Raw genomic sequence first — 23,530 nt, 5'->3', positions numbered from 1 at the left:
GTTAGTATTTTCTTGGTTTTGACAACCAGAGTTTCATGGACATTTTGCTCAAAGTGTGTAAAAGCACTTTCACTACAAAAGGTTTTGTGTACTGACAGTCACATTAAAGCCAAAAGACTTAAAATATAATGACAAAAACCTCACTGAAAAGTTCCAAACCAGATTTCAAAATTTATTCTAATCCTTTATTGTATGGCTCTGTCTCACAAGGACTGGGAACTACCAAATTCACAAATTTGATTGGCATAAATCAATATTGAAAGCGAAAACGGTCTAAATTTTCCCATCTAGACTGGTAATGTTTTGCATGAAAAAGTTGCAAAATAAAATGCAAAATCATTTACTATTTTCTTCTGACAATATTTATTTATGGAAGTGCCAAAAAGCCTGATGAGAAAAAAAAAGTAAAGAGGATGAGCAAACTTCAGCAGAATTAAATCGAGCTCATCGCGGTTTGCGAGCAAAATGTCAGTACAAACCAGTTTCATTAAATGAATTAAATTGTTCTTGTTTGCCATATAATAAACATCTTATTAACCGAGCTTAGTCGGTCTGTATGGGAGAATCTTGATCTTGGTTGTGTGTACTACCACCTGCTCGGTTAATAAGAGCTAAATATTAGCCAGTGATTAACATTAGGTGTGTTATTGGGTTAGCTGGGGTCACCTAGGGTAGTGTACTACAGTTACACATTAATAACTTGAAATTTAATCAAACAAAGAGAACATGTCTAGGAGCGTCAAACTTTTATTATACATTCATGTAACATTCAAAGGTTTGAAGGTTAAGATAGGAAAACTCAGATTCAGATTCCATCTACACACAAAACCGTGAACAATAGCTTTAAGATATAAAATACTCTGTACAGACCAAAATTAATGTAAAACACAACATTGATACATCTTTCACCATACATTTTAAAAAGGTGTTTTTTGATACTGTCTTAAGTATTTTGAATATGGAGCTCTTTCTTGTTCCGAGGTTGCCTCATTTTCTGATGCAGGAAAAATAATTTATTATTTACAAGCTTCCCGTGCAATATGACTGTTATTTTACGCTATCTTATTGCCTTGTGTGCTGCTCTATTGGGCGGCAAGGCTATCACTCTTGTCCGTGATGTCAGGTTCACCTCCCCATGATTCGCTTCAGTCAGCAAGTTCAGAAGTGAATTTTCAAGAATGGACTCCACCAGTGACTCAAACTCAGGCAATCTAAAAGAGATAATGTGATAAACTACAGATCAGCAAATAGGGCATGGGAAATGGGAGAATGCCCTAGCAGACGGCTGTGCAGCTAAGCCAAAGAAACTCCAGCCCCTAGCTCATTCTTGCACACTGTACACTGGCTCAAAGCCATACCCAGCACAGAAGTACACGTGCAACTTGAAAACTTCAAGGAGACTTCTATACGAGATCATTCAAGGGCAAAACGCGAACAAGAACGTAAAATTCCTGAAGGAATTTAACGCGAACTGCAGTCTTGCAATGACAAGGGTAAAAGTAAAAAGAATTAGATTGCACAATTTGGAAGAACATTAAGACACTTCTCAACAATCTAAAAATGAGGGAGAACTTGAAATTTAAATGCGCCAAACCGAGGAAAATACTGTAAACCTTTTTAAATTGTCTGTACAGGGTTTAGACATTGAAAGGTGAAAATTCACGTTGTTTGGAGCGTTTATTGCACAAACCTGCGCACTGTTTGTCTCTGTGCTGTCAGTGTTTCCGCATCACCGTCTGTGTCCATCAATCTGTCAGCTGCTAGGGAGAGTGATGATTCAGACGTGCGCTGTATTATCTGACGTGTCCTACTCATGACTCTTTCTTCTGCTGCTCCAGCCTCACGACTGTGATCACTGCCAGTTTGCTGTGTAACACAAATAGAGTTAACAGCTACATGGGCTTTCAAGAGTGAGCTTAACCAACATTTTTTGGGGGAGTGGGAGGGGGGGGTTCATTTTCTGGTGGGGGAGGAGTAATGGATATTTTCTGGAACAATGTAATTAAATTATTTTATTGTTCCAGTAAGCACATGAATGAAGGCAGAAAAGGTATTCTTTCATAGCGAAGAACATTTTCTTTTTACTTATTGTCGCTCTTACAAACCACTACCAGAATTTGGTCCGTGACACTCATTTTTTTCTCATTCAGCGTGTGGTGTTGTTTTTCATTTTTTACCTGTTTGCTACCAGGCAGCTGTTCCAGTTCGCCACCAAACTCCTCACCAGGACGAGACTGGTCACTACTTTGACTACTGGCAGAGGAAGGCCTGGGGCTACTTGTGTACTGCGTTTCGTACAGTTGTCTAAAGTAGGGTACAGGCTCCTGGTCTATCTCGGACATTCTTTGATAGAAATTGTCATCATCAAGCAGACCCCTGTATTAACACAAACAGAACAAGTCTAATGTGTAGCATTATTATTTGTATAACACACTCACTATAACATCTCTTTCCACCTTCCTTATCCGCTTGTTTATCCTGAGTATATAATTAGTAAAATAGGAGATAAAAAGCCCTTGTCAACTGTCAGAGACGCCATGAACAAGAGTACTACATAAGGGAAGAAATTTCCATTAGCTTATGTCCAATGTCTTGTTTTCAGCTTTATTTTCGTTTGTTCCGTGTGTCCGTCACAGTACCCTCGTCCTCCCAATTAAAATGATGAAAGGATGAAGACAATTACCTTAAAATCACAGACAGCACATCCTGAATGATCGTCATTTCCGGTCGCGCACAGGAGACTAAGGCTGACAGTTCCTCTTTCTCTTGGTCATCAGTCCCTCGAGACAACACGTAACGCCTGCAAATTGTAAAGCAACATGTTACACGGGACGTTGTCTATTGAAACAACCAGTAAAACAGAAGAATCAGGTCTTAAAGCCTGACCAACTCAAATAAAACTGTTCCATAACGTTCCAGTTTTTACGGCACACTACAGCTAATCTTATATACAGAAAAGTGCTTTAAAACAGTAACAGCATTTATTATACTTTTGGTCTAAATGGGAACTACTCACTGGTCGATCAAAAATCTGTTCACGGCTGCTGGGAAGCTGCCATAAAACTCTCCTATCGCATGCGTCCTAGCTGTGATTCCCAGATGAAGCAGGAATGATTCTGGAGGCACGGGTTGTGGCGGAGTCTCTGGGCGAGATGATCTGCTGCTCTTTTTTCTTTTTGTTTCCCTGGGTGATCTTATTGGAGGCAGAGCTCGATACTTCCTCAAGTCTCCTTCAGATTGAGACTTGCCTCGACTTGGATGGCTGATGGATTTAAGATGCGGTCCTGACTGAGGTCTTTTCAAATCATCTTCTGTTATTGTAAAGGTGTATTGTTTTTCCTCCTTCATGCTAGTCCAGTCTATAAGACGCTGGTTATACTCTGCCATCTCCGTTTCATCAACAATCTGCAAGAAAAAACACGTCAGCTGAGCCTGCAGTAAAGAGTAACGAGTTAATTCAAAGGAGCTACGTCAAAGTTCCCGCATCTTAAAAGTTTAGGCTAAATTTTTCTAGTTCATCGTTTGCAATCCGTGTTAATCTTTTCCATCCTTCTCCATCCTTGTTCCTTTATGGTTTATTATTATCTCTTGGATGTTTTTCTATCTTGATAAACTACTATTTTCAGGTTTCCTTCAATTTAAAGGTAAATTTGTGCGTGGCCAAAATAACTCAAAATACCGTGACTGAGCTCCTTTAAGCTGAGCATGCAAAGACGATATTTCACTTTGTAAAACTAAAAATAAATATCACTGCTGAAGTACCTCGCATATTATGTCCATGTCATAAAGTGAAGGCGCACCACAGGAAAAGAACGAAACCTAGAAAAGAATCACAGCAAGTCAGAGCAGAAACCGGTTTGTAGAAAATATTCAGTTTATAAATATCATTTGACCAACCTTGAGCAGCACATTTTGCTTTGGTTTGAGGAAGCCGTGATCTGGCTCAATCATTATCACCTAAAATAAAGTCAACGGCAAGTCAGCTAAAAGACAAAAAAAAGTATTCCCAGCATCATGTAACTAGAATTTCTTGAAGTCCTCTTAAATGTTTGGGTCATTTTCATAAATATTTTGATACCTTTAGAGGTCAATGACATACAGTATATCAGTTTTAAAAACCCACACAGCTATTCAGGATTTGATTGAAAAGATAACACATCTACTTGTTATGAAAGTGTGACAAAAACTAAAGAAACCTGTTCCATGGCAGATCCCTCTAAGATCCATCTGAAGGATATAATGTGATCTTTTGAAGAATTCGTCAAAAAGAACATACGTCGAGACATTGTATACAAAGGAACGTTACCAAATGGAATGCATTCCACTGACAAGTAGGACAACTGAAAAATAAGCAACCTAGCATTATTATGCTGTTTTATTCAACTTGGTATCAGCTTGAATATTGTTACCTGTTCAAACCCAAGATGCTGTACTTGTCACAAAAGCAAGCAAACAAGCAGATCTCCATCTAATTTGTGTATACCAAACATTTCAAATTGTTTCTTTAATTTAACGAAGCTGGTATGATGTTATGTTCTTCATCTTTGCTTCCATCATATACTACTTTTGATACTTTCTAATCAGTTGTACACAAAAGCTTTGCTAAATGGTCTTCTATGCAGTTGCAAATTGTGGCCAAACCTTAAACTTAGGCACTCGCTACCGAGTTGGTTTCCTCAGCTTTTCCAGTATCAAAGAAGCAGCAATTTAGAGCAATTTGCTTTTGACATCTTCTGGCCCTCCCAAACTAACTGTAGTTTTTGTATGGACAGGGAACGAAAACTATCACAGATAAGTCCAGTATTAAATCCAAACTTTTCTTAGTGGTAGCAGTAAAGCACATTTCACTGCTAAGTGCAAGGGCTTGTGATTAGATGCTTACTTGTCAAAAAGCTGACACTAACCTGTTCAGGCACTAACTGTTCAGGCACTAACCTGTTTAGGCACCTGCACTATCTGTTTATCAGGCACTGCGGTGCTTCCCACATCCTTGACAGGAAGCGTATCTCCCATGATACGCTGATCATATCCTACTCCAGTGAATGTGACCAGCACTGTCTCCCCGCCAATGATACGGACTGGAACATCTACCTGAGAGTCAACAAGAAAGTCACCAGGTTAAAAGCCTAGAAACACATCAGACAAGTGCTTCACTTTAGTTTAGCATGAAATAACCAGGGGTACTGCTGTAGCTAGTCTTGTCTAAGACCACAGGTCTCTTGCCAGGATATCTTCCTTCAATTAAATCCTTATCAACCTGATTGGCCATCATTAACATTTAAAAAAGAAGTAAAGATAATTAAGAGCAACTCACCATGTAAGTTCTCGCTTCAAGTGGAGCAAATTGCCAGTAAATCAAAGCAGCACATCCAGGGGGGATCTCTCCTGATGGATTCAGACATTCAAAGATGCGACAGCCATAGTTTTGCTGCAGAGATGACATTAAAATTCAGATGTGCGTAGGCCTGTTTTTTTCTAGCAAAATTCCTACCAGACAATTCGATTCAACCGGCTAGGTGACAGTATTTCTGCCTGACGGATACTGAAACGACAAGCCTATAGCCTCACGATTTTGATATAAAGTAGTGGGAATGCAGGTTATGAGCAACGAACAGCAGAAAAAGAATTTTGAAATGATTTGGAAACGTAGCCTCCTTAACGGCCTTTATTTAGTTCATCATCATCTTTCCTAAAGTAAGTATTTTCTTGGACAATAAGGCAATGGCACGATATGGTCAGCAAGCAATAAATGTTCTTTGTACCTGGCACATTGCAGGTAAATGCTGCTAATTACACACTCAAAAACACAATAGTGAAATAAGCATGCTTACAGCTTGGACCTGTGCCAGTGGTTCCATATCCAGCTCGTACTTAACAACTCTGGCTCCTCCATTGTAGAGCTCATACACTTGTACTGGTGGTGAGGTCCCTCCCACAGGGACAGGCTCAAATAGGTGCCGTGTGTTGGCAAAGTGTACATAGAAACTGTCTGGGTCCACAGTCACACCAATGAAATTCAACTGTGGTAAAAAAGAACAACAACAGTAACAAGTAAAAAACAACGGTATGGTCAATGAAAAAATTCTTAACTGTTTTAATGTGTGACACGCTATACACTTTATACCCTGTAAAACTACACATTCTTTCACCCTGTTAAAAAAAAAAAAGCTTAAACGTTATTAAAAGTACAATGTTTTTAAGTATAAGTGCTTAAACATAATTTTGTTAATTTTGTGGAGATGTATGGTTAGCAGGCATTGCTGGTTTCATGTTTTAGTTAAGAGGGAAATTGATGTTGTTGTACAACGTCAATCGCTAGTTCAAGTGAAAAGAAAAATCCGAACTACAATCATTGCAGTTTCTATTTTCGCTGGACCTAGCCAGAGAACACCCACAAACCACAACTTAAGGTAATCTTAGTATTATAGCTTAATACTCTGTGGTTGACCATCATAAGTGCCAAGCTCGGTCTCTCTATAGTTTACAACCCGCTCAGGCGAAGACCTCTAAAAGGTAGAAAACAGGCTAATTTAAGTGCTACCTCTGTTTACTAAGACACCACCCTAAGAGAGACATATCATACCAGGATTTCTCTTCCTCTCATGACCTTGAACAAGATTGGAAGTCTGTTGGTACCAGTGAACAGGTGGCTGGCAATTCAAGTGTATATTAAACAGTAATGAATGAGTAGAAAGTAACATGGATAAGTACAATCAATGGCGAACTAATTTAGCTTACTGGACTCCAGATTGACACGCTCAAGTTTGAGCCTACCCCAGAGCTTTTCTCTTGTTTGCTTGAGTGAGACAAATTACTTTTACAGTGTTCCTCTACATTTCAGAGCACAAAATGACACTAGGCTATCATTGGGATAACCTGACCAACATGAGAGGGGTAACGGGTTACGTCTTCCACTGCAAATTTTCCTTCTGTGCTGAAACTTGCAAACCGCTGTTTGCGGGATCTTGCAAAGTCACTTATGCAGAAATAGCAGCTAGGCAGGGCAGCAATACTTAGTCGATTCATGCAACAGATACATGTCACATTGGATGATCCATTGTTATTAACAATGTACTGGTGCTGAGAATTTACAGTTTATACCGAAAGTAGATTGGCTCATCCTGCTTCAAACAACCGAGTTCTTTCTCCCTGATGCTATAGACACTAGAGTTAAGGGTTATACTTTGTATTTTGCGTTGTGTACGTTGTGCAGTGAAAAAATCAAAACACTTTTGCTTTCTAAGAGGTACAGTACAAGCTGAGTCCTGGGTCACCTGTAAGTTAGAGTAACAGTGTGACGCTCTCCTGGTAACAGCTTCCCTCTTCTGGGTTCAATGTTGAATAGTTTATTATCCATGACCTGCATCTAAAGAATGATGAAAAACAAACACAGGTCAGTTAGTGCCCAGACCCCTTCCTACCCAACCTGCATTTCTTACCTCATGAAGTTCATCTTCATCATACTCTCCTGTCTCAGTCCAATACTCCAATTCAAGCTGCAGATCACTCGGATACAAGAAAGCCCTGTGCAATGCGGCAAACATGAGCAGTTATTTTACTATTTCCTAAAATATAATAGAGGATCACATATAACTTTACATTTTAGTATAAGTTCGACCATGGATGAGTTATAAGATGAGTATATCTTAATTGAGTTCATTGTGGATTGGGCCATCATATGCATTGAGGGGCGTAACTTGAAAAACCTGTTACACCTGAGTATGCTTGATGAACCCTTGATGCTCCAGGTGAATTTGCCTGCTGTTGATACAACACACCCTCGAAGAAACAAGTTGGTTATGGACGTGAAGATCAAGGTATCAGTAGGTGACTCAAAACGTAATGACAGCCCTACATAGTGATAGCAGATGAAGAATAGTGATGATGTACTTACCATTCAGCAGGAACTGATCCTGTGTTCTGTAGGTTCAGATGAACCACACATGAGTCACCGCCCAGAGGAGCTGCTCCAAAGTTAAAGTCCATTATGGCTCTTGTGTTGACAGGGACTCGGCGCCTTGTGCTGTGAAAATTGAATACAAATATCAAGACCTCATAATCAGGATAATGGTCCCCAGCTGTCTGTTGCCAGCATGATTTAGACATCACAAAAAACTCCACAGAAGTGATTTGAATTTTATAAAATGTAGTGTACATCAGTGATTTATAACAATTAGTTACCGACCTGTGTCGAGTGACTGCAGCATAAAGGAGTTCTGACGGAGATGGATCGGACTCCAGGCATTCATTCAGGCTACAAAGTAAGAACGAGACTTAATTTTACTGTAGAATTTACTATTGTTACATTCATTATCTACGATGTAGGTTGGCCCACAACAACTAGTTGTTTCAGAATTTAAAAATGACATGATGTGCCTAGTTTACCTACATTTTTGACTGATTGGTGACATATTATTTACAAAGCAAACACTACAGCTTGTGACAGCCAACTTAAAACTTCTTTAGCTAAGTGTTTGATTACATCTGACCTGTCAAAGCAAACACTATAGCTTGTGACAGCCAACTTAAAACTTCTTTAGCTAAGTGTTTGATTACATCTGACCTGTCAAAGCAAACACTATAGCTTGTGACAGCCAACTTAAAACCTCTTTAGCTAAGTGTTTGATTGCATCTGACCTGTCAAAGCAAACACTATAGCTTGTGACAGCCAACTTAAAACTTCTTTAGCTAAGTGTTTGATTACATCTGACCTGTCAAAGCAAACGCTATGGTTTGTGAAAGCCAACTTAAAACTTCTCTAGCTAAGTGTTTGATTATATCTGACCTGTCAAAGCAAACACTATAGCTTGTGACAGCCAACTTAAAACTTCTCTAGCTAAGTGTTTGATTACATCTGACCTGTCAAAGCAAACACTATAGCTTGTGACAGCCAATTTAAAACTTCTCTAGCTCAGTGTTTGATTATATCTGACCTGTCAAGGGAGAAGAGGGTCCATATTTGTATTTTACTGTATCCTTTACCACTCCCCAGGCAGCGAGCATCAGTTACAGAAAGAGTTGGATACACTCCTTGACACTGCAGATCAACTAGTTGTCTCTTGGGGCATGTCAAGAACGGTTTACCATCATCTACAGGAGGAAAAATATGTCCATGACATGAATCTTTCCACCCAGGCCCTCCTATAAACAAATCAAAGCACTGTAGATAAAGCTGTAATTTGCAGGTAGTGCCAGAAAGGGCCAATGCCAAAGTACCTGCATCAAATACAGTCGAGTCTCAATTTACAGCTACCCTGCTATAAGAGCCACATCTCTTCAATAAAGGGGAGCGTTGTCTCAAGTGCTGATCGATACATTCAACTCTCACAGACGCCACCTCTTTACAGTGGCCACTTAAATTTTGTCTCAAGGTGGCCACTGTGGCCAGGTTCAAATATGTATTTTCTGAATGCGATGTTATCATATTAAGTAACATACCAAACATCGAGAAAAGCTCATAACTGAGTTTGAACTTGTAGCAGACTCGACGTGATGGATAAGCAGTTGCTGTAATCTTCTGAGACGTTCTTGCTGGAATTATTCCATTCTGGTTATTTATTTCCAGAGCTACAAGAGATGTCATAACAATTATAATGTTAATGTATGCCCTTACAAGCCATAACTTTAGATAAAAAATAATAATTATTATGAATTTCCTTTTATTTGCCAGTATTTGAGCTGTAGGTATATGTTCCCATGACACTGTTTAAATTATGCTCTTAAAATTCACCTCTGGATGAAATCCTAGAGTGTAACCATTCAAAACCCTTGTGTGTTTCCTTCATTCAAATCAACAGAAAGCTATGAGAAGCTCTTTCTTTGGTGTACTAGCTACTTACCCAGTACATCTCTTGCAGACTGCTCATCATCATAAGGTCCTGATATCTCCTGGTCAATAAGTAAGTTGAAGTGTAGACTGCAGTCACTGTTGTTGTGGATTAACAACTCACGGGAAGCAGAGCTTCCCACAATAATATCACCAAAATCCACAGCCTCCTCTGTGCACTAATGAAGCAAGAAAAAATCCTAAGTCAAATACACGAAACCTGATTATTTTATTCAAAAAAGTTGACCTTGGCAAATAATCACTGACTTAATTACTTACCACTATCTCCCCAACAGATCCCTCACCAATTACTCTTACTAAATATGTCTTTTCTTCTGGAGCCCTACACAAGATTTAAGACAAACAAGCTGAGAAGTCAGCGAAGATAATTGTTGGTAGGATAAAATGGCATTAATTGTTGAGAGTTGGCATGCCACTGAAAGGCACAGTAATTAACAGCAACTACTGTATAAAGAAGCACATAGCAGTTTTGTTTGAGTTCATGGGTTATCCTTCTGTCTAAACTGCCTGGACTTCAAAATTTGCCAGCTCCCAAAATCAAGCCATTTTGAACCTTAGTTCACGAATTTAAAAACAATAAATTCACAGCATTGCTATAAAAGAACTTTGGTGCTGCATTTTCCAGAAAGAGAGCATCTGATATTGGCATTTCCCATACTAGTGCCTTTCCAAATAAATATGTGTAAAAGTATAATACAAATTGTTATATTTCTTAAATAACAGGCTGGGAAATACTAGTTAGCATTCCACTCAAGGAGTGGCAATATGTCCAGGTAAGACTATGGACCATATATTTATATATACAGTCAAAAGCTACACAGACATTTTGTGTTATTATCCACAAACAACCAAACAGTTGAGGGAAAAACATTGTTGAAGAGAAGTAGACTGTTCCTTACAGCTGTTGGTCATCTGCTTGCAATCCTTTGACAGTAAGTTTTGTCTTGATGACATATTTGTCTTCTTCATGAGGACTAAAGTGGAATGTGTGTGACTAGGAGAGGAAAAGGCAACTATTAAAAGACAAATCTTAGCAAAGAACCAAATTACCTGACAATAACTGATAGAAGATGTCATGGGTAGACTGATTAGCCAGGACTGTTGAACCAGTTTATAACTAACACTCAGTCACCAGCACTCAATCACTAGGGATACTGGAAGAACTCTCAAAAAGCTTGCAGAATGTAATTAAAAATAACCTCTGACCAGCTATTGTAACAACCTCACCTGAGTTTCATTAGGTAGTATGACTCCCTCCGAGGGGTAAATACTCAGAGTTTTAACTTGCGGGCCTGGAATCTTCCACAAAAACCTGTTCAGGCAGTAAAACTTGTTACCACTATAATAATTATTTTTAAGGGATTATCAGTCTTAACCAAATGGAAATGGAATGGCCCCTCACCCACAGAACATCTACAAGCCACACATTTTTCTCAGCTTCAAAAATTGAAAGAGAGAGAAAAAAATACAAACAAGAAGGGTCATGGGAGGCATACCTTAATGGAATCCTGCAAGTGTTCTTGAGTTCAAATGACCTCGGAGATGCTGTTCCCAAACAGGTCGGTTTGAAATAAACAGTTCCCTGTTCATGAAAAGAAAATAAGAATATTACTTGTCAAAACATTTCTAGAAATGGTGACCCAGTTACTGGGATACAAAATTTAATTATAAATTCTCTAACTAGATGTAAATGTATACATTTCTAAGCGTTGATGAATCTCCAGGCCTTTAAGGAGATCTATTCCATGAGTTATTTTGAAAATGATTGCCGAAATGAAGGCCTCAGAATCAGTGAAAAAGATAAATACCTGATTACTAAGTTTAAGTGATGGCATCTCTGCTGATCCAACAAGGCTGATTTCCTGAGTAAAATACAAGAGATTTTCTTACACTTACAGTAAAATGTTCAGAATGTTAAGTACAATTTAATGATAATTAATAATTATATCTAGCCTAATTGACAGCTTGAGTTATGTATGCTTATTCCATCATGTTCTGAGCATCAATATTCTTGTTGATTAAAAAAAAGAACTTTGAGTTTCTATACCTGGGTAAATTTATCAGCATCATTAAGCTTGCACTTGACAGTATGTTTAAAAGTCTTTGCCTCAGAGGGAGTCATTTTGAAAACAATCAGCTGTACAAAAATAAATAATGATTAATAAATTAAGATTTCAATCTCCATTGTGGTGTAAGCACAAGATTCACAAATCAAAAAATATTTAACAATGGGATAGGAAAACTTGCAGTTAATGAATCTCATAACAACAGCAACAACAACAAGCCATGATAAGAGTGTGAAAAATAATTCTGAAATGTTCCTGGAATGAACTCCAATAAAACTATGATTATTTGTCTTGTACAAAAGACACTACTTCACCATCTCCAAAAAATTTAAGAACCTGGTATTTGTCAGTGAGTAGGCCTGTCCTTGGTCTGCAGATAAACTCTCTGCCAACAGAAATAAATATTCTTACAGTTAGTATAAGCTTTTAAGCAACTACTTTAATATAGTGAGACGATTTCATTTAAACTCTGCTTGTTTATTCAGAAACAAGAACAAGAATCAGAATTATTCTCATTCTTACCCTAATGGGTGGTAGTCAAATGCAAAATGGATTGGATTTTGCCCAGTGTTGCTTAGCAACAGGGTTCTATATGACACACCATCCACTGTGACAGCAGGAAAGACCTGTTAAATTAACAGAACATGTTTAAGTTACATAGGGTTATTAACATGCGAGGAGAGGCTGCAGGAGGAATGTTTCTTACCAAGTGCTTGACATCCCACTGACTTCTAGGAATAAATGTTTCAGTACCGAGTGCAAATGTATGTCCTGAAAAATAACATTCAGCAAAAAATAAAATGCTTTGTGATACATATGACAACAAATTGACAGCAACAAGCAATGTTATGTTTGGAATCAGTTATTCCTGTACATTTGCTAAACAAGCAATGGTAAGTGGTTCACAAACCTGTAGCACTGAGTGAAAGACACCAAGGAGGACAAAGAGTTGTGTCCTCGACAAGTCGATAATCTCTCATACTCTGTGACAAGGCAGAAAATAAACAAATAGTTAAACCTCACCATTAGTAGATCAAGGAAGAAACTCTTGTGAAGCCTACTTGTCACATCCAGGGCATCGTACTAAACAGAATTCAACCTGGCAGAAATGCTTGAACTTACAGTTAAAACAGCAAAGGCATTTGCATTTAATTTATTTATTTATTTATTTTTTAATGCAATGACACCTCTTTTAATTACCTTGTAAAATGCATAGCATTCCAGGTCAGCACTGAAAAACTGATTTCCAGCATTCTAGAATAAAATGAAAATGCAAATAATTATTGCAATCGACATTTTCAAGTAACATGTTTAGAGGTACAATGATAAGTTAGTACTTACAGGTCTAAATGTCACTCTAAATGAAGCAGTTTTTAAGGGAAGAATGTCACATTCCTCAGGAGAAACAGAAAATATTCCTTTTGTATCTGTAAGGCAATGCAAATTAAGTAAGGCTGAGACTATATTTAGTTACCAAACCTGATGAAAAAATCAAATATTGTCTAGGACTTTAAAGATCTTTCTTGGCCTGAATAGAGCTCTAGGTCACATGAAAATTTCTGCTAACCATAAGAAAAACTGATGCCGCACTAACCTTTCATCCACATGCATGTAATTTTACCCTTTGTATGATTTGTAATGTTGACCGTCTACAAACACATAAAGAACCAAGTTATTGTCTCAATATAGCAAACATTTGTGTTCTTTTCAGCATCTGTTTGTATCAAATGTTGTACAGGTAGCAAATTAACATTCTTCTAAAACTTACTTGACAACGAATGCAGTTCAAATTGAAAGGCTCTTTCACAGGTAATGATGGTACATCAACTTCTTATATACTGGTCAAAGGTGTTTCCAACTATTTAGCCTATAGGTGAAACCCTGCTGTGTGACCATTCAAACTAATCAGCAGTACATTCATGTGGTACTGTTTATTATGCTGTACAAGGTGGTTCTAACTTCTAATGCTGTGGATATAACCCCAGTATGTGACCATTCAAATGAAAGCTATTGAGCAGTACTCTCATGTGGTACTGTTAATTATGCTGTAAAAGGTGGTTCTTACTTCTGAGTCTGTAGATGAAACCTAAGTGATCATTTATACAAATGCCACTGCAAATCACATAAGTAATTTTTTGGGGGGAAAGATAGTCTAAAAACTGTTTAACTGTTGTCACCTTCTGTTCTACTGCATTAGGATCCAGCAACTTTCCAAAGTCTACATGGTGAATATCTAAACTAACATGTGGGACAACTGCAGTCTGAAAATCACAAAACAGAAATTCAAATTTATTCACAGCAAGTGGGATGAGTTTCCAGCAGTTAAATTTTTTAATTTTTCTGATCTATAATTATCATAGCAAGAATAAATTACTTACTGTTTCTCCTACTGATGCATGACAGAAAAACTCTTCCATGGGTGAGAGTTGAGACATCGAAGGTAGCAGGTCTCCTGATGAAGTGTTCTGAGAATTGAGAAAAGGAAATATTGTTATTAGGTATACATGTAACCAGCTTCTTACAAATTATCTGCAAGTTGCTTACAAGTTGACTGTATGAGGACCAAAGGGGAAAGCTTTGGCTTGGCTTGAGTTGAAAATGAATAAACAAAAAATTGCAGGATCTCACCCATATCCATTTCCTTTACATCATTCAAACTCAGTGCAAGGTGCATCACTGTGGACCAAACTATACTTATATCGTGCACAAACAGTCCAGCACTGTTAACAAGATACCACAGCACTAGGTACCAAAGTCACTGTCCATAACAACAAAGCATCCTTCCTTATTAAGAGGGTGTTTGTATATAATACGGTTTAACTGTATCATCACAGCTGCCCAATAACACCAGGTTTAGTGTTGCATCATTCTTTCATCACAGAAATCTGCCACTTTAGAAATGAGAAGAAGCCTGGAGCAAGTCTCATCTTTCAGTGGCTGGTGACAAGAAGATATTGTCTCCTGTAGTGATCTGACAGGCCACTACAGATTTCTTTTTGTTTCTATAGTGGCAAATAGCACCCAACCTACGGGAGTTGCACTAATGGGTGTGTCCTTTCCCTCTTAGAGCTAAATATTCTTCTTTTCTTGAGTGAATTTGGATCAACAACAATTTTTATCATGTTTGCATGTCACTAACTCTTGCTTAGAACTTTATGACTTGACACGTTTGCATCAAAACGTAGTGGTGTTAATTAATACAAACCTCTAATGCCATTAATGCTCCATCCTCATCAAGCTGAAGTTTCTTTGCTCTTAGATCTTCATTAAGTTGCTATGAAACACAGACAACTAATATTAACTGTATCTAATAGGTTTTACTTTGGGGTTCAGGCATTGGGCACACAAGTCAATGACTTAATAGGAGATTTGGACCATGTGTACTAAAGGCATCTGCGCTCAAGTGTCGATCCATACATACAATCAACTCTTGATTGACACTTGATCAACATGTCTATCAACACTTGATCACCATCTCCGTCGATACTCAGTCAACACTCCATTGACATCTCAGTCGACAGTAGGTGTACATTTGACTAATTTTTGCAGACACCCCATCAAGTGTTGATTGATACATATGAGTCAGTCGACACTCTGCCAACTATCACCAACTGTTGATCAAATGTTGATTGAATGTCTGTCTAGGGTCAATCATGTGTCAATCCAGTGTTGACCGAGTATCGCTCGAGATGTCGCTGGAGTGTTGATTGAGGGTATCAATCGACACTCAACCGTAGATGCCTTTAGTACACATGATACAGAGATTTTGGTTGGAATATATATAAAAAACAAGGAAATTAATTTTCCTCTTTTTAAGCACCTGAACAGTAATAAAATCTGCCGTTGAAGACTTACCTCTGGTGAGATTTTTGAGAATCCACGTCTGACATGAGTATGATATCTATCCAGATGCTTCTTCTCCAGAACAGCTACAGGTGTATAAATGAATATTCCATGGTAAATATTTTATTCACCGTTAAAAACACTGAATGCTTAAATTATATTATCATCATTGTTGTAAAATTGCTGGTTTCTAAAAAACTGGACAAACATGTTCTCCAGTATAATTACTCATCATTGTATATTGGAAAGGGCTGTCCAGCTATGTCTTACTATTATATGCAGGGCTTGAACTTAACTTTTTGGTCCACTAGCAAATATTTGCTTTAAAGCAATAGCAATTTTTTTTGAGCAGTATTGTCTTTTGAGTTATTTATAAGCTCTTGTAGTCAGTCTTAAGTAACTAATTTCTATTTTTAATCAGTTATACACATGTAGTACTTAACAACAATAACTTTTCATACCTGGTTTCACTTGTTCTGTGTGACAAGTCCCAAAGAGATCAACAAACAATGGATTCTGAAAAGAAAACACAAAATGTCCAAACACATTTCAACTGAATGGTGATGGAAATGGAAACACTTGCAATAAAAATCGAAATGTTATCTGATACTGACCTGATTTTGGACAAGACAAGTGAGTCTCCTGTAGTAATTAATAGGATTTGTTGGAGAGAATCGTATAATGACAGTTTGAGAACCTTTGCCAGGCAGCAAACCACATGTTGTTTCCAGCTTGAAGACACTCTGACTACAGTCAATCATGAACTGAAAAATTTTAAGAAAGCATAAGTAGATTTAAACACAATCAAGTCCATGAAAAACTGATTGCTACAATTCACTGATCACATTTTGTTTCTTTTTGACCTCTACTAAGGCCCACTATTTAACAATTAGACCCGTAGCCCACAAGGGCTACGAGTTAATAGCCCATGAGGCAAAGCCGAATGGGCTATTGACCTGTGGCCCTTGAGGGCGAAGGGTCTAATTGTTTAAGTATCACCCAACTAGTCGGACAGAAAAGGCAATAATAAAGTTAGCAAATGCAAATTGACGAAATATTTATTTAGGAATAAAAAGAAAGAAAGCGTCACCCTTGATTGCGCCAATTTCACTATTCGAGGACTATTACTAATAGTCCTGTGTAGCGTAGCCAATTAAAATGCAGGATTTGCATTAGTCCACCAGTTAGGTGATACTAAATACATAAATTATATCTTCTAAGTATACATGTATATTCAAGTAAAACTGTCTACTTCTTGGCTACAAAGCTGACTAAACATTACTATATAAAAAAAATTATATATGCAGTCAGAGTAGTTGAATCAATCATAGGTGCACCTAGATATATTTAAATGAAACCTAAGAAATGTTCACTCTTATGCCTACCTGGAAAGCAGCAGGAACTTCAGCATTGTTTGTAATCTTGAAACTTTTTGCCGCAAATTTACCAGACTCTACAACTCCCATATCAAGGAAGTCACAGTCCAGTGCAACTTCAGGTCCTACAGAATACGGGATAGAAATAAACATTTCACTGTACAGTCATGTGTATTTAACAAATTGACATCAGTTTTTCATGCATCTGTCCTGTTATTGATCATGAGTTTCATCATAACATTGTCAAAGTAGCTGTGGATCCATGAGGTGATACAAGGGCTGTTACCTTTGGGCTCCTAATTTCAAAAATTAGGAGCCCAAGTCACTTTTTTGGGAGCCCATGATAAAATTTGCCGTGGTCAATCTGGGGGGTTGGGGAGGTTGGGGAACATGGGGGTGTTGGAGTAAATTGTAGAAATTTAGGGGAGGGGTCTGGGGTCAGAAATTTTCCAATAATACCAATCAAATTTTTGAAATAAAGTGATCAGGTCATGACTGAGAAAGAATACCATTTATGGTCAAACAAATTCAATAATTGGTGCATCCATGCAAGTGCTGCAGCTTTTTTACAAAAAATTTATATTGCTGCTTTTGTTTTTGAGTTTTACAATTCTATTCTAACAAAACAAAATACATTGTACAAATCACATAAAGCAAGCTGCAAATGAAAACAAATAAAAATGAAAAAGGCATTTGGGGGGAGTTCAATTTGGTCTCGCTGAAATGTGCTTTCCTTCCCCTGGCTTGGGACATAAGTATAAACTAAAGGTGATTTTGAGGCAGCATTACCACATTATATTGGCCGCTTCTTTGGAGAAAATATATTCTTGTATATTGGATGGAGTCACGACAATTTGTTTGATAGTTTGAAATACAAAACCTTAGTATGCAAAAACAATTGCAAGGATGTTTTCTTTTTGCTGGCTGGTTACTTGAATATTTAGACTTGAAAGTCGTAAATATAAGATTGAAGTCATCGGACAAATCAGATGGAAATGAAAACTCCATGTTTAGGTGCCCACTTGGGCTCCTTGAACAAAACTTTAGTCACCCACACTCATAACTTAGGCGCTTCAGGTGACCGGGCGCCCATTAGGCAGCAGCCTTGTGATAGCTGAGTGGAAACGCAGACTACGCATTGGACAAACACATGAAAAACAGATGGCAATTTGTTTTCATAAAGTTGCGTAAATTGAAGGGGTGCGTAGAAAAAGGCACAAAGTGGCATCAGATAGACTGCAAGATTTTCCTTGCAAATTGCTTTTCACTTCCTTCTATAACAAAGGAGAATTCAATATAAGATTAGGAGTCACTTAGGGCTTTTTTCCTCACACTCCTTCAATTATAAATTCATGTGTCTGTCTGCTTATTGTCAATGAAAATTAGGCAACTAGCACGCAAGACTTTCTGCAACAACTGTTATCAATGTGCAGTGGCAATCAATTTCCATGTGAACTGACAATTACTTTAAGGAAACTATAAATTAAAGCAACTCATCAAGCTAGAAAAACATTTTTCCTGCACATGACTCTCAATTTAGTTGTCAACTCTAAAACATTAAATTATGTTTCAGTTTGCAACCCTGGCAGCTAGATTTGCAAAAACCTTATTGCAACTTTTTTTTTAAATGTAATCCCTTCTATAATGAAGTAATTTCATGATTTCAGGAGCAATTACCACGTGCACTGTGACATTTTTTAACAAATAGTAAGTGACAACGTGAAATTTTATGAACTATAATCTTTGTCAGCTTGTGAGCAGTGAACAGCTACAGTATCTGTCTACCTTTTCCAATTCCAGAGCATTTGACAACAGAACAGTTAGTAGCTCCAAGAGCTATAACTTCCAGATAATCCACTGAATACTGGCCAGGATTTTGAGGAGTAAACGAGACCTGCAGTGAAAGAATGAATTACATGTTACCAGTGGCCACATATGTAGTCATTTGCCAATGATGCACATTATGCAACAATGATGGACAGCTCTTTGGCTCTCTTTGAGCTCATGAACACTAAACAGACCTCTTAATACTTGGATTACCCATTATTATGACCCTGAGTCAACAGTTTCCTCATTAATCTGCTTTTGCAAATCAGTCGCTAAATATTCTGCATATTTATAACTGAACAAATCACCTTCAGTTTTATCGTACTTTCTGCTGGAACAACTCCATGGTAATGTGAACTTGAGAATACTGTGTCAATATTGGACGCAGATGATGGCTGTAGCACTTGGAAGGGTGCATTTACCTGTTAATCAACATCAAATAGCATATCTTAGCGGCTAGTTTTTGTAGCATATAATAACTAGAGGTTAGGAGTATTGCTACTCCATCTGCTTCTAATTTTAAATAGCTCATTGCAGATAGGTTACTTCCAAGCATTTACTTATGATGCCCAAACAACTTTCTGGAACACATCTAATTACAACACTCAGGAAAAACATGATGACTGGCTTGGGCCCAGACTCGGAATCTGATTTTAAACTTGTCCATGCTACTCACAAGAAACAACCATGGACTGTTCTCAATAACAAGTTACCGTGGAATCTTGGTTTTCTAAACAGAAATTGGTTTGAAAATTCCGGAAGTTTGAAAAATTGAGGATAAATTTCTCCTACCTTTTTCTACCAGGGAAGTGAAAGATTGTTTCAAATAATCAATAGGTCCAAGAATCAAGGGGTAAAAAATCAGGATTCACTGTATAAAGTAGATTATCAACTAACAACATCAGTACTAACTGGAGAAAAATTATGAAGCTCAATCCATCTGTTAGCAGTGCTTTGAACTGGCACTTCACCAAAGTTCAAAACCACTTCTTCTTTGCTGAATGGCTCTATCAATGAAGATTTCTGCACTACACTTGCCACCAGGTGAGGAAATTTGCCTAACAGAGGAAGCAGAGTTTGTTACAAAATTAACAGAATAGCAAAACAACTAGCCTTGAGGCAAGATGTGAAAGAAATGTGACAGTCATTTACCTATTCCTTCAATTCTGACATGCTTTGTAAAGGGAGTCTTCTGCCCAGCACTGTACGTGCACACAGCAGTGGCTTCATACACTAATGCTGCCTGTAAAGACATGACATGTTCAACATAAGTAATCACAAAATTGTGAAATGATGAAATGGCACTATGGATAAGAGTCAATGTGGGATATGGGTGTTGAGTTGGTGATATCTAGGGTGAGATACAGGTGTCTGTAGGGGTAACAAAACTAATGGTAATTGTTAGAGTCACCCTTTAAGACACCTATACCTGTATTATTATTGACAGCAAATGACTGTCTTGTCAGTGATATTTAAGCTAACCTAAGTGCTAATTAGGCGATTAATGCTATTTAGGTTAACTGTAGCGACAGGTGCACAGGAAAAAAGCAACAGTACCAATACATATTGATCCTTATACAATTTTTGGCTTGTGCATTGTAAAGGTTATAACAACTTGCACAAAGTGTATGTTACATACCTTGGGGCAAAATGTTGCTTTAATACTGCATGATGTTCTTGGAGCTAAAGTGCCACTTTCTGGTACAATAGAGAATGGCTCCAACACTTGCCACTGGAAATTTGTGACTAGTTCACTGAAAAACAAGAGTACAATAGTTACAGTTTGTATTGTTCACTGCACATCAGCAGCAGCTAAATATAAACAAACTCTTAAACTATGACACTATTCCACAGACTATATTTGTGTCAGATCAAATAAAAACAAGTTACAAAATACACTAAAAGGGACAGTGGAATCCCAATTTTTTTTGAACCTCCAAGGGAAACAAAAATTGGTTCAGAAAATCAGATAGTTCGAGAAATCAGAGGTATTTTACAATATTTGACTGAGGAGAGGGAAACAACTTTTGGTTCGAGTTATCAGAAGGTTCAAAAAATGAGGGTTCATTTTCTTTCTATTTGCTACATGTACTTACCTGGTGTTTGTGATGTGGAAATTAACTTGAACACAGTCCTTTACAGCACACATGCCAAACTTTAAAGAATCAGGTACTGCGATGTCTGCTTTGGGCAACACAGCTCTCATAGGAACTGAAAAAATACCCTCCTATAGAAATCACAGAATGGTACAGTTAAAACTCTCCAAACCCTTTCAAACCCAGGCTTATTTTTTGAGCTGAGAATCTGGAGAATCATCAGTTGAGTACTACTGTACCACCTTCAAGTATTTACCCATTTGCCGTCATTTTGTCTTGGCTAATTTGTAGATTGAAACCACCATCTGGGATTGGCTATGATGTGGCATGCTGAAAAATTTTCTAGGTTGTACCTTATTTTTATAGGATTTTTGTGGCAAGCGATGCTGCACATGACTGTATAGTTGATGATTGTGTAGCAAGACATTGTAGAGGAAAATAGACTATGATTACTTTCAAAGTCTTATTTATGTTCTAAGAAGTGGCACAGCTTTATACATAGAGGATGTGACTCTGAGCTGAATGATATCTCGATATTGTAGGGTTGTATCCGCTATACAATTTGCACATCTTGAAACTGAAACAAAATCAGGTCCTTGAAAACTTACATTTGTTTCAAACTCTATTCGGTCTTCATATTGTCCCTGCAAAAATAGTATCAAGAAAAACAATTAGTTTATACCTGTTTGACATTTTAAAAGGAGAATATCAAAGAATTATTATTAATACAATTATTCATCTTTGATAATGAACACACCTTTTCAAGAGGTCTAAATGTGACAGGTAGGGTAAAACTGGTTCCAGAGCTTAAAACAATAGGCTTAGGATAGAGTGTAGTAAAAAATCTACTTGATGGAGACCTGAAAAATAAATAAGAAAGAAAATCATTTCATTGTGATTGGCTGAGAACAGGCCAATGTTTTGTTAATTTTTTATTGATGTGCACATGTTTGCAAAACAACAGTAATAACTGTCTTGAGTAGTCATATGAAAGCTCATACTACTCATGATATTTGAAAATTCTTTGACATTGCACTCACATAAAGGTACAAGCAATTTTGAGAGAGTTTTCAAATACCACTTGTAGTGTAAATCCTTATTAATTACACTCGCATTCATATGATTACCTATGCTCATTAAGATTGACGGCTGAGTGTTAAGTACAATCTTGAGTGGGGTTCTGAACCTTTAGGGTTTGCATGTGAATATGTTATGTTTACAGCCATTCAGTTATTGTGTAGCAAGGCACTTACTTGTACTGAAGCTTTTGAGTTTTAATCTGCACATTCTTAAGTACAATTTGTTGTGTATATTCTCCTCCAGGCTCCCATCCCTGCCAAGTGACACTGTCTGCCACCTCTATTCCAAAATGATTGACACAACGCTCTGTCTGAACTGGCATCGTATTTAACTAAATATTACAAGCTGCAGAGAGAAATTAGACCATGGTTACCTCTGGCCAATTGACTTTGTTTTTAAAGGCTAAGGTTAAGACCTATTCGAAACGTTATGCTACTGCCATGGCAAACTCAAATGAATTTGGCCCGGCAGTGGCATGACAAAAGAACAGTGGTGGTTTCAAACGTTAAATTTAATTCAGTTGTGCCAAAGATCAGAAGAAATTTTCTTTGCTGAGGATAATTTTAAATGCTAGAAAGTAACCACAGCTGATGCAGCAGGCTATGAATTAAGTTCGGCACGGCAAGAAAACATCCTTTTAAACCAACTTGCGCTACTGCTGTGTGGCACAGCAAGGCCTGCTGTGCTAAGTAGTCGTGCAGAACTTAATTCAGCCCATCGAAATGAGTGGTTTCAAATGTTGTGCTACTGCTGTGCTTAAATTCTTGAATTTAGTTTAACAAGCCAGTTGCACGATGTTTGGAATAGGCCTAATGTTGTGTTACATGTAACTTAAGCTTAATGCAAGCACGTGAATTATTAACAATGTACTTGTGTTATTAGTTAATTGATGCTTTTGATACATTTTTACATCATCGATCCTGCCATCAAATCAGAACTTGAGAAGTCAAAAGTTTCCTATCCACGCCTTGGAAATGAAAGCATGTCATTCAAGTTTGTAATTAAGCTTAGGCTTAATAATTGTACATGCAAAATCAATCAAGGCAAAGAGAGAACAACTCGGAGACCTATTCTTGAAAGAAAAAAAGTTGCGTAGTCTCTTTCGGAAGTGCCATTGCCTACCTGCAACATGGCCAAAGTTGAAAAGGAAAATGTTTATAATCAAGCTGTTATAAAATGCAATGTAAATTGTCTTATCTGACAACAACATGCATGTACAATGTTAGTGTCTGCCCTGACCAAAATTGACCGCATAATCTGGTCATTTTTCAACTTACACAACATTAATCAATAATCTCACCAGCTAAATCAGAAAACCATCACCTTTCCCTTGCAGCAATTCTGCATTCTAGATTCTCTCTCGCGCCAGACATGAAAAGATCACACTCGACCTAA

General features: G+C 37.6%; 1 protein-coding gene across 2 annotated transcripts; it reads right to left on the bottom strand.

Moving 5' to 3' along the window:
* Positions 1-732: 732 nt before the first annotated feature.
* LOC145470748 (cilia- and flagella-associated protein 65-like) lies at positions 733-23,526 on the bottom strand. Of its 2 annotated transcripts, none has more exons than XM_081454575.1 (49): positions 23,436-23,526; positions 22,309-22,480; positions 21,813-21,915; positions 21,664-21,699; positions 21,056-21,186; positions 20,599-20,713; positions 20,112-20,202; positions 19,872-20,017; positions 19,268-19,381; positions 18,918-19,026; positions 17,142-17,257; positions 16,371-16,520; positions 16,218-16,272; positions 15,769-15,842; positions 15,119-15,187; positions 14,292-14,378; positions 14,091-14,174; positions 13,508-13,562; positions 13,255-13,340; positions 13,114-13,167; positions 12,824-12,896; positions 12,620-12,684; positions 12,436-12,539; positions 12,250-12,298; positions 11,895-11,984; positions 11,656-11,709; positions 11,344-11,429; positions 11,075-11,159; positions 10,747-10,841; positions 10,106-10,169; positions 9,840-10,005; positions 9,439-9,567; positions 8,934-9,141; positions 8,186-8,254; positions 7,895-8,023; positions 7,440-7,524; positions 7,275-7,366; positions 6,584-6,650; positions 5,832-6,020; positions 5,315-5,428; positions 4,936-5,091; positions 4,197-4,340; positions 3,898-3,957; positions 3,763-3,819; positions 3,017-3,405; positions 2,684-2,800; positions 2,178-2,376; positions 1,691-1,866; positions 733-1,211 (listed from the first exon to the last, which is right to left on the bottom strand). In XM_081454575.1, the coding sequence occupies exons 2-49, from the start codon at positions 22,455-22,457 to the stop codon at positions 1,058-1,060; spliced, it is 5,289 nt and encodes a 1,762-aa protein (XP_081310701.1). In that variant the 5' UTR covers positions 22,458-22,480; positions 23,436-23,526; the 3' UTR covers positions 733-1,057. The 2 variants fall into 2 exon arrangements, with proteins under 2 accessions (XP_081310701.1, XP_081310702.1); XM_081454576.1 differs by having other exon boundaries at positions 8,934-9,090.
* Positions 23,527-23,530: the final 4 nt, after the last annotated feature.

The sequence above is a fragment of the Orbicella franksi genome, chromosome 15, assembly GCF_964199315.1.
Source record: "Orbicella franksi chromosome 15, jaOrbFran1.1, whole genome shotgun sequence".
Taxonomy (NCBI): domain Eukaryota; kingdom Metazoa; phylum Cnidaria; class Anthozoa; order Scleractinia; family Merulinidae; genus Orbicella; species Orbicella franksi.
The sequence above is the reverse complement of the archived record's forward strand: the minus strand, read 5'-3'. Positions and strand labels throughout refer to the sequence as shown.

What these genes read in the sequence shown, in the direction of transcription:
- LOC145470748 (XM_081454575.1), bottom strand. Translation starts at nt 22,457, where the DNA reads ATGCCAGTTCAGACAGAGCGTTGTGTCAATCATTTTGGAATAGAGGTG. An exon ending in ATGCTCTGGAATTGGAAAAG is followed by an intron (nt 17,258 to 18,917) that starts GTAGACAGATAC and finishes CGTATTCTGTAG; the next exon opens with GACCTGAAGTTGCACTGGAC. An exon ending in GTCTGCAAGAGATGTACTGG is followed by an intron (nt 9,568 to 9,839) that starts GTAAGTAGCTAG and finishes CATCTCTTGTAG; the next exon opens with CTCTGGAAATAAATAACCAG.